This window comes from Calypte anna, chromosome 28 (assembly GCF_003957555.1).
Source record: "Calypte anna isolate BGI_N300 chromosome 28, bCalAnn1_v1.p, whole genome shotgun sequence".
Lineage (NCBI taxonomy): Eukaryota > Metazoa > Chordata > Aves > Apodiformes > Trochilidae > Calypte > Calypte anna.
Window position 1 is genome coordinate 3,641,737 of NC_044273.1, and position 11,048 is coordinate 3,652,784.

General features: G+C 61.9%; 1 protein-coding gene across 5 annotated transcripts; it reads right to left on the bottom strand.

Moving 5' to 3' along the window:
• Positions 1 to 2,524: 2,524 nt before the first annotated feature.
• TMEM59L (transmembrane protein 59 like) lies at positions 2,525 to 9,613 on the bottom strand. Of its 5 annotated transcripts, none has more exons than XM_030466299.1 (8): positions 9,398 to 9,613; positions 8,115 to 8,220; positions 7,775 to 7,869; positions 5,425 to 5,571; positions 5,227 to 5,326; positions 4,763 to 4,874; positions 4,494 to 4,611; positions 2,525 to 4,197 (listed from the first exon to the last, which is right to left on the bottom strand). In XM_030466299.1, exons 1-8 carry the CDS (start codon positions 9,557 to 9,559, stop codon positions 4,036 to 4,038), a joined length of 1,002 nt encoding a protein of 333 aa, XP_030322159.1. In that variant the 5' UTR covers positions 9,560 to 9,613; the 3' UTR covers positions 2,525 to 4,035. The 5 variants fall into 5 exon arrangements, with proteins under 5 accessions (XP_030322159.1, XP_030322158.1, XP_030322156.1 ...); XM_030466298.1 differs by having other exon boundaries at positions 4,482 to 4,611; positions 9,398 to 9,571; XM_030466296.1 differs by having other exon boundaries at positions 7,760 to 7,869; positions 9,398 to 9,571.
• Between the last annotated feature and the right edge of the window lie 1,435 nt (positions 9,614 to 11,048).

An 11,048-nucleotide genomic window follows, 5' to 3' on the forward strand; every position in this document is an offset into this window, starting at 1 on the left:
GCCAGCAGCACCGTGCTGAACTCTGACATTTGAAGAGGGAGAATAATTTGGCTTCATTAGCCTTCCCCTTCCCTTCCCCCCCCCCCCATCCTCCTGCCTGGAGCGGTCCCTGGAGCCGGGGTTGGAATGTGCGTGGTAAGGACAGAACCAATCCCATTAGCACGAGGAGATTTGTTTTTCGTTTGGTTTGGTTGTTGTTTGGATCACCCGTGGCTCCGCTTCCTTGGGTCAGAGGAAGGAGGATGGGGAGAGGAGACCCACGGATGTGTTTTCCTGGGTGGTTGCCCCACGGTGCTCCCCTGCCAGCCTGCCTGGCTGGTTTTGTCACCACCGTGAGGGTTCCATCTCTGAAGGCCACAAGAGCTTTGCTGCTGGCTCCAGGATGATGCCCAGCATGGTTTGAAGGAGCATTTCTGAGGGCAAGGGCTCCTCTCCCATGGGTTGGGATGGTGCTGGGACCAATGGCACTGTCACAGCTGATCCTCTGTTCTACTCCTCACCCCACATCCTCATCCTCACTCCACGGCTGGATGGAGATTTACCTCCCTTGGGGTTAAAGCTGAATTTACAGCTCTACATCTTGGTCAGAACAACACCGGATTGCAGCCATGTGCTCGCAGGAGCTGGGCCAGGGGCAGCAAGAGGCAGCTGGAGCAGCCAGAAAATTTCCTTTCCCCAGCTGAGATCGGATCCCCGACTCTTTTTTCCATCATCTTCAAAAGCCCCGTGCTGGCTGGTTCCTCTGACTGTGCTTTCTCATGGCAGACCCTCATTCCTCCACCACCAGACAAGAAGAAACCTCCCTCCTGGCTGCCTCATGGCCAGCAACATCTCTCTGGGATGGAGTGGGAAGAGCTGAAGGAGACCAACGGGTGCAGAGCCAGGTGAACCTCTCCAGACTGGGATTACTGGTCAAAAAAATGTGAAAACGAGGGTTGGGACATGAGTGTGCAAGGCCCTGGGTGGCTCACCCGTTGCTTCTCTCTTTGCTGGTGTGGCCACACACCACGAATTTTCCTTCCCCCGTGCAAAAATAAAAATGGAAAAGGCATCGGGTGGAAACCACCCCACCCCCAGCCCCCCTCTGGCTGCCTGCTGGGGGGAGTGGAACCACCTAATTTCATGCATCTTCTTCTCACCAGAGTGGGGTCCTTCCTCACCTGCTCCTGGGCACGGTTCCCTGCACCCCGAGCCAGCGAGGAGGAATCTGACTCCAGTTCCAAGGCCAGGAGCTTGTCCACGGTTTGTAGCCCGGCTCCCAGCCCAGGAGGGGACCCCCTTGGAGCCTCTGCCCGTGGCAGGCAGGGTTTGCCAGCTGTCTGCACCCATCTTCTGCTTTGCCACCTCTCTCTGTGGCAGGGGGCTGCAGAGACCCCTGAGCTGGGGGTCTCATCCCTGGGTAGCACCACCCTGGGGTTGCTCCAGCATCCTTGGCACAGCTCGGAGCTGCAGACACCATCCCTGTGCCCTCTGCTCAGCAGAGCCTGGCTCCTGGAGCACAGCACCCACATTCTGCCTGGGGGGGACATCCCACCCCTTGTTTAGACTCTGGAGGGACCTTAGAGCCCCTTCCAGTACCAGGAAAGCTGGGGAGGGACTTTGGACAAGGACAGTGATGGGATGGAGTGGAGTTTGGACTTGGAGTGATAGGATGAGAGGGAATGGCTTTGAGCTGGCAGAGGAGAGACTGAGGTTGGGACATTTGGAGGAAATTCCTTTGGTATGAGGGTGGTGGCCCAGGGAAGCTGTGGCTGCCCCATCCCTGGCAGTGTCCAAGATCAGGTTGGATGGGGCCTGGAGCAACCTGGGCTGGGGGGAGTTGTCCCCCTCATGGCAGGGGTTTGTGACTGGATGATCTTGAAGGTCCCTTCCAAGCAAAGCCATTCTGTGAGTCAATGATGAGAGGCAGCAGCAGAGCTGCCAGGCACACACCAGCCCCACATCCCCAGCACCCACCCACCCCCCATCCCAGGGCTTGGGTGGCACCTCCTCACCCCCAGCTCCACATCCTGGAGAAAACAAGTTGCTGAGCACATTCCCCAGCCTTTCTTTGGACACGCAGATGGAAGTGAGCCCTGATCCTCCTGGCAGCTGATGGGTTGGGGGTACAGATGTGTTGGGGTACAGAGCCCTCATCCCAGCACCCACTGAGCCCACCCACCCCCTGGGTGTTGCCAGCAGCTCCCCAAGGGACACAGCCTATATACCACTGAACTATCAGAGTTGGAAGGGACCCCTAAAGATCGTGTGGCCCAACCCTCCCAGGGCCACCCAGAGCACGTGGCACAGGAATGTCCCCAAACACTCGATGCTGAACCCCTCAACCCAGGGAATCTGCTGACCCCGTGGTGGGGAGGAGCATCACTCCATGAACCAGCCCAGGCAGGGGATTTCTCTCCAGTTTTATGGAAGTCTCCTTCAGGCTCAGCTTGCAAAGAAGGGGTGGTGAGCTGGGAAGAGAGTAGGGCTCAAACCAGCCCTGCAGCCAGCACCAGGTACCCCAAAAGCCACCGACTCCTCCAGCTCTGGTACAAACCTTTTATTTCCCCCCCGTCTGCCAGATCAGGGCTGGGTTTGCCCTTTGGAAGCAAAGCTTGTGGGGGGGAGGGGTTTTCCATGGCTGTCCCCTCCCCGGTTGCACCCCCAGGAACAGGGAGAGCATCAGCTCCACCCCACGGGCACCTCCGAGCTGAGCCGAGCGGCCAAAAAGCAACAACGAAAAAGGGTCCCCAAATGGACACGAGACACCCCTTCCCACCCCCCACCCCCCAAACCCCGCTTCCCCAACCCCAGATATGTTGCACGGTGAAAGTGATGACACAGAGCAGCACAAAACCAGGGGGGGCTGGGGATGAGACCCCCCCCAACCCTGCCCCACGGCCCCCCAAGACCCTCTTGTCACCAAGAAGCGGCAGCACACGGAGAGAGCCAGAAAAACCAAGGGCAGGGGGGTCGTGGGTAATAAGTTAATCTGTACAGGGGGGGTTAAGGGGAGGTGGGAGGGATGGCCACCACTGAGCTGTCCCTCCTGAGCAGAGGGGTGTCCCCTGGGGTGCTGAGGAAACACATGCCAGTGCCAATCAAACCACGGAAGGACGCAAGGAGTCGAGTGATGGAGAAAGGTGGGGAGATGGGGAGATGTCCCACCTCCCACTGAGTCTACAGAGCAGGGGACAGAGGGGACAACACCCAGGGGGTTCCCTCTAAGCCCAGGGACCCCGCAGGCAGGGATGCTGAGCTTGGGATGGAGCCATCCTGGCAGCTCCTACCTCCTCCCCAAGCTCAGACACAACCCAGGAGAATTCACCGCCTCATCCCCTGCTTGGTCCCGCTGCCAACCCAAAGCATCCCGGAGCAGGGAGGGGAAGGAACCATTCCAGGGCCCCTCGGCAGCTCTGGGATGGAGCCGGCTGGGTCCTGGCATGGGCATGGAAGCTCTGAGATCCTCTCCTCCTCCTCTCTCCGGCTGCCAAGGCCAAATCCATTCTCCACGTTTCGAGTCCCCGAGGCAATCGGCTCTGTCGGAAGGGACTTCCCAGGGCTGGAGAAGGCGCCTTGGAGGCTCAGCCCAAGGTGGGAGGCCAAGGATGTGCTGAGCCAAAAGCCCCAAAGGCTGCAGACATTCTCCATCCCCCCACTGCAGCCGTTTTTTTCCTCCTGCCCAGTGCTGGAGCTGTGCCCGGAGGGCTGCGAGGCCCCGGGGGGCTCTGGTTGGGAGGAGAAGGAACCCCCCGCTCCCAGGATGGGCTCCCCCCCAGCCTCCCCATTCTGGCAGCTCTGCTCTTGGCTCTCAAGTGTTGAGAAACCAAGATCCCGGGAAGCAACGTGTCTAGGGAGGAGGCAAAGGCAGAGCCCAGCTCCTAGGAGCCTCCTTGGGATGGTGTCCCCAAGTCCCCACTAGGACAGAGCCTGAGGTGTCCCTAGAGGAGCTGTGGACATGGGGTGGTTGGAGGGGCAGGGGAGCAGGGATGGGGACAATGCTGTGGGGACAGTGACAGGGAGGTGGCATGGAGGTGATGGGAAGGGGCAGGAGAGCTACAGGATGGTCTTGTCCAGGTCCACCTTGAGGGGCAGTGGCCCCGCGTCCTCGGTGCCACGCGTGGGGCAGAGGGTGACAGCGATGACGGGTGGCAGGGGGAAGGCACCGGGGCCATCCAGGTCCTCCAGGTACTCCTTGTCCCCGTTGATGCTCAGAGGCTGGAAAAGAGGCAGAGGGGACCGTGCAGCCCCAGAGCAGGGGACGGGACCCCCTTGTCCCCAGAGAACATCCCAGAGCTGACTGGGGATGTGCCACACGGCTCAGACACGCCAACGAGCCCAACCTGGTGGTCAGAGACCACAAACCTGGTGGCCAAGACCACAAACCTGGTGGCCAGAGAGCACAAAGATGTTGCCCACATCTCACCCATCTGTGACGAGGAGACCCAAGGGGCTGGGGACCCCCGCAGGACCCCCCCTGGGCTACTCTGAGCATTTCTGACCTCATTTCTGACCTGGGTCTTGACATGCTGCTCGGGGGCAGTCACCAAACTGGCACAGCTCAGCCACAGCATCACCATGATGGAGAGGAAGAGGCAGGCAGCCAGGATCCACCGAGGAAGCCCCGAGCGCCTGTAGCACCCCCCCAGCCCCCACCAGAGAGAAAGGAGGGAATTTATGGCAGGGCAAAATGCTGGGAATTTGGGGGAGAATGGAGGAATATCTGCTCCGGGGGGGGTGGGGGGGGTCTGGCATGGTCCAGGTCCAGCCCCTCTGCACCTACTTGGACATGCAGCCAAGGAAGTCGTGCTCTGGCTGGGGGGGGTCCTGGGGCTGCACCTTCCCTTTGCCTCCTGGCTCCTTCCCAGGGGGTTTCTCCCCCTTCACCCGGGGGCCTGGGGGAGACAGAGGTGATGCTGAGCCCCAGCACCCACCCTGGGGCTACCTGCTCCCCTCCCTTGCCAGCACAGGGTTGGGTGTGAGGGTGCTGGGTGATCCCCTCTCCCCCCCCAGGGACCCTCTACCCGCTGTGGGGGGCTCAGAGGATCCCAGCAACTTCTTGGAGAGGGTCCCGATCCCGGACTCCCCCCCTCCCCCTGCATGGGTGGGGGGTGTGGGAAGTTGGTCAGAGCTGAGAAGAGGCTCATTTGTTCAGCTCTGGAGAAACTGGGTGCAAGCCTGGAGGGCTCAGAGGCTCCTGGACCCCCTCCCCAAGGCAGCCTGGAACCCACTCCCCCCATTCTGTACCTGTGTGGGGCTGGGGGACACGGGGGCTGGACCCCAGTCCTGGCTGCTCCAGCAGAGTCTCCTGCACCTCAGGAACTGGATACTCCACCTCGGGCTGGGACTGGTGGGTGAGCAGGAAAAGAGGGAGAAAATGGTGACTTGGGGGGGGTCCCCACCCCACTCAGCACCCAGGGGAAAGGGGACACGGGACCCCCCCACCTGAAACACCACGACTTTGCCATCGTCTGCCTGCAGGTAGAAGGTCCAGGTGGAGGAGATGAAGCTCTGGGCAGAGCTGACGATGTCGTTGCAGAAGGTGGAGACCAAATCCAGCATGGAGAAGGTTGGGTCCTTCAGTGCTGGGCTCTGCGAGGGAGCAGGGACACTGTGTCACCACTGTCCCCTTGTCACCCACCCTGGCAGACAACATCCCACCCAAGGATGTGGCTGAGCTGATTGAGGTGGGGACTCAGGGCTGCATCCCCCAGGGATGTGCAGAACTCGGGGGTCCCCTCCGGGAGGATCATCAGGCCTGGGGTTGTCACCTGTCCCCTTGGCCAGCACTCAGCTCCAGGGCTGGCTGTCACCCAACCCCTTGGCCATCACCCAGCCCCAGGAGGGTCACAGAACCTGTGGGTTGAGGTCCTCAGGACCCTCACCCACCCCCAGGAGGGTGCCTGAAACAGGGACTTTGGTCCCCAGGGCTGTCACCCAGCACCCCCGCCCAGCCCCTAAACCACCCCCCTACCCCAGAGTTGTCACCTAAGGCCACCCCCGTGCCCCAGGGCTGTCACCCAGAGCCACCACCCAGCCCCTGAGCCATCACTCGTGGCCATTACCCAGGTTTCTGGCTGTCACCCAGCACCAGAGCTGTCACGTAGGGCCACCACCCAACCCCTGAGCTGCCACCTAGGGCCATCCCCCTGCCCCAGGGCTGTCACCTAGGGCCACCACCCAGCCCCTGGGCTATCACCCAGGTCTATGACTATCACCAGGGCCATTACCCAGGTCTGTGACTGTCACCCAGTGCCAGGGTTGTCACCCAGAGCCACCACCCAGCCCCTGAGCCATCACTCGGGGCCATTACCCAGGTTTCTGGCTGTCACCCAGCACCAGAGCTGTCACCTAGGGCCATCACCCAGTCCCAGAGCTGTCACCTAGGGCCACCACCCTAGCCCAGGGCTGTCACCCAGAGCCACCACCCAGCCACTGGGCCATCACTCAGGGTCATTACCCAGGTTTCTGGCTGTCACCCAGCACCAGAGCTGTCACCTAGGGCCACCACCCAACCCTTGAGCTGTCACCTAGGGCCACCCCCTGCCCCAGGGCTGTCCTCCAGCCCCTGGGCCATCACCCAGCCCCAGCTCCTGAAGACAATAGGCTGAGATGCCGAGGGCGTTCCTCTCCTGGCAGCCTCTCCGTGCCCCGGATTTTTGGCCGTCGCTGCAGTTTGTTATTTTTAAAGCATCCCTGCTGGAATCCGCTTGGCTGCTCCCTGCCAGTGGCTTCCAACATTTTCCGACAGCCCCTTGCACGGTCAGACCAGCAAACAGGAAATAAATAGGTCAGATTCTGTATCTAATTATTATGCTAAATCTGCTTTGCCTGCCGGGCTGGGAACCCGAAGGAGAAAAAAAAAAAAAAAACAACCCAAAAAAACCCCAAACCAACAAAACACAAAGCTTTGGGTGGGGGAATTGGGAGGGGGGTGATGGGTCCTCCCACCACCACCACCAGCTGGGTGACCTCCTGCTCATCCCTGACCTCGGAGCAGGGCTGGGAAATGGGATCAGAGGGTGGGAAGGTTGGAAAAGCAGGCTGTAAAGTGGGGATGAAAGCAGCCCTGGCTTTCTCCAGCTCTGTCTGCAGGAGGATGAAGCCAAAACCCTTGGCCCAAAGTCTGATTTAATTAATGGGGTAAAAGGAGAGTTAATTAATTGTAGGAGGAAAAAAAAAAAAACCCAAACAAGTGTTGCTAATTGCTGGGGAGGAGAAGAGATGAAAACTGGGGGGATTTGCAGCAGTCACTGGGCAGAACCTCCTGTCCTGGGAATTGGGTGGAACTGCCCGGCCTGGCCCAAACCTGGCCCTGATAATTTGATTTTACACTTTGGAGGAAGCAGCACAATGGGTTTGGTATGGATGAGGGATGAGGGATGAGGGATGAGGGATGAGGGAGGGAGGGAGGGAGGGAGGGAGGGAGGGAGGGAAGGAAGGAGGGACAGATGGATGGATGGATGGATGGAAGGAAGGAAGGTGGAGGGAGAGATGGATGGATGGATGGAGAGATGGATGGAAGGTGGAGAGATGGATGGATGGATGGATGGATGGAGGGAGGGAGGGAGAGATGAACAGATAGATGATGGATGGATGGAAGGAAGGTGGAGGGATGAGAGATGGATGGAGGGATGGATGGATGGATGGATGGATGGAAGATGGAGGGAGGGATAGATGGATGGAAGGATGGATGGAAGGTGGAGGGATGGATGGATGGATGGAGGGATGGATGGATGGATGGAGGGATGGATGGAGGGTGTTATGGGGGGGTCCTCACCTCCCCACCCCTCACCTTCTCCTTCCTGCTCTCCACCTCAGGCAGCTGCTTGTGGCACCCACTCACGCAGCCAAACTGCTCCTCAGCGTTGCTGTAGGCTTCAGCACAGGCTGCAAAAAGGTGGTGGTGGGGGGGGGGCAGAGTTAGTGGGTGCTCAACCCCCCTGATGACCCCACCCCCCAGCACCCACCCCCCCAGTTTACACCCAGTGGGTGCAAAGCTGCAAACAAAGCTGGGGTGTCCGGATGTGGCCCTGGGGAGAGAGATGGGTGGGAGGGAGGACACTCAGGAGGGTGTGTGGGGAACACCCCCAGGGGGGTGTGGGTATTTTTAGGGGGTGGGGGTCTCTCCTCACCTGCTTCACACTCAGCTCTGGTTGTGTTCAGCTCAGCACTCGCATCCACAAAGTGACAGATGGAGAACAGGCGGCAGCCCCGGTAACAGGCGTTGAGAACAGCATCCTGCAGGAGGAGGAGGAGGAGGGGGGCACCACACTCAACCCCCACCAGACCCCCACCAACCCTCCCCATGGCCCTCTAGGGGGCACCAAGCCACTGCAGACCCCCCCCCCTGGGGCTGGCACCCCAAACCGTGGTGACAGTAGCCCCAAATTTGCAGCCACTGGTGGGGTTCCTGGCTTTGTCCCCAGGAAGGAGGTGGCACCAGGATGTGTGGCACCAGCTGAGGTGGGTGGGGGTGTGGATGGCACCTCCAGCCCTGGTGGTGCCCTAGAGATGGCCCTGCCACCATGGGGACATGGGGACAGTCCTGGGTGTCACCCCATGGCCACAGCAACTCCAGTCCATGGCTTTCTGGGATGCTCTGGGTCCCACAGCCACCACTCAGCTCCACCTCTGTCCCCACTACCATGGCCCAACCCACGTCCACGGTGTCACCTGGGCTGTCCCCAGACCTGCTGGCCACATGTCACCAGGGATGCCACCAGGGATGGGGTGCAGAGGGCAGCTGGGGGGCAAGTGGCTGTCTCCAGCAGGTCCTCACCAGTGGCACCACAAACCCAGGGTGGCTGCCACCACTCAAAAAGCCATGTTGGGCCCTTCCTGGTGTCCCCATGGTGCTCCTGGTGTCCCCATGGTGTTCCCCAGTGTGGGGCTGTGAGGTGGCAATGCCTGTGCTGGGTGGTCTTGTTGCCCCAGTGCCCCCAGTGCCCCCAGTTTCCCTTGATGCCCCTGATGCCCCCATCACTCCTGGTGCCCCCCATGCTCCCAGTCCCCCTGATGTCCCTGATGCCCCAAATGCTCCCAGTTTCCCACAGTGCTCCCAGTCCCCCCTGATGCTCCCAGTGCTCCCAGTTCTCTTGATGCTGCTGATGCTCCCCATGGTCCTGTTGCCTCCCATGCCCCAATACCCCTAGTACCCCCGATGCCCCCAGTTTACCCCAGCTCCTGATGCCCCTGTACCCCTGATGCTCTTCATAGCCCCGATGCCCCCCTCTACGCCCAGTACCTCCCAGTGTCCCCAGTACTCCCCAGTGCCCCCCAGAACCCAGATTTCCCCGGTCTCTCCCAGTGCCCCTGATCCCCTCGATCCCCCCAGTACCCCCCATGCTCCTGATGGTCCCGGCACCCCTGATGCCTCCTATACCCCCGGTCCCTCCCGGTGCCGGTCCGGACTCACGGCAGCGGCCCGGCGGGGGAGGCTGCGGCCGCACTGCCCGCGGCACCCGGCGGTGTCTCCCAGCTGGGAGGAGAAGGGATCGATGGTGGTGGCCGCGGTGGCAGCGGTGGCGAGCAGGGCCAGGCCGATGGCGAGCAGGGCCCGGGGGCTGCGGGCCGCCATGGCGGGCGCGGGGCGCGGAGCGGAGCGGACCCAACGCCGGTGCCGGCCCCGCCGTGACGCGGACGTGCGGAGGGAGGGAGGGGGGATCGAGGGCGGGGGGAACCGCCGCAGACTGCCGCAGCTCCACCGGCACCGGCACCGGCACCGGCACCGGCACCGGCACCGGCGCCGGCACCGGCACCGGCACCGGCACCGGCACCGGCACCGGCGGAGCAGGGAGGATAAGGGGGTGCAGGGGAGCGGGGGATGCTCGGATGCAGGAGGAGGGGGTTGGGGGGTGGGGAGGAAGGGATGAGAAGGGGGGTGGGGGGTGGGGGGTACCACGGGGTGCGGGAGGACGGGGATGTGTCCAGGAATAGGGGGGGCGGGGGGGAGGTGTAGGGGGTCTGGGGGTGTAAGGGGATACTGGGGGATGCAGGGAGGCTGAGGGACACTGGGGGTGTAGGGGGACAGGGAGGTGTATGGCGACACAGAGGGTCCAAAGGGGCCCTTTGGAACTGGGGGGTGCAGTGGGATGGGGGAGTGGTGGGAATGAGGGGGTCACGGTGACACCTGCAGCACAGGGGGACTGGGGAGAGGAGGGGGGGGGACATGGGGACGGGGGGATACGCTGGCACTGGGGCTGCCCTGGGACCACCAGAGACTCACAGCCCTGGAATGTCCCCAGAGAGGGGACAAGCCCCTTGTCCCCAGCCAGCCTTAGACCCAGACGTGACACCCCCAGGGGGCTCCCCAAGTCACCTTCGTGGGTTCCACCCGCACCTCGGCCCCGCAGCACCCACCCCCCCTGCCAGGGCACTGGGCTCTCCCTGACACCCCAGATTTACAGCTCTGATTTCCCAGGATTTAAAAGACATAAAAGGCTCAGACTTGCCCCCCCCCTGCACGTCACTGCCCTGCCCAACAACCTTATTTATGGCAGCACCCCAAAGGCAGCCCGGGGGGGGGGAGAAGGGGGAGGAGAGAGGCTGGGGGCTTCGTTACCCTCCAGCCCTAATGGGGAACATATGGCAGGACCCCTGGGGTGGGGGAGGAGAGGGGGTCCCCTGGTCCCAGCTGAGGGTTCAGGGGTTCTCCATGCCCTGGGGCAGAGGGAGAAGGGGGGGCTGGCTGGGGAGGTGCCCCCTGGGAGCAGGGAGTGGGGCCTCTCCTCGCCCCACTGCTCTCCACCACTTTATTCATCTCGTTAATCAAACCAGGGCTGGGAGAAAACGTGCTCAGGGAAGGGGGGGGTCTGGCAGGTCGGTTGTGCTCCCCCCCTTCCCCCTCCTGGAGCCCATCCAGCCTCGTGTCTGTCCCCACTGACAAACGGCCAAGTAAATGGGATAGATTGGGGACATCACCCCACACGTGGTGCCACAGGTGAGGGTCCCATCGGCTGAGGGGAGGGGGGGGGGACGATGGAGCTGGACCCCCATCCCCAAAGGGACCAAACCCCCCCCAGATTGGGTGCCAGGAGCTCCATGGCTGGTGGGCAACACACCTGCCC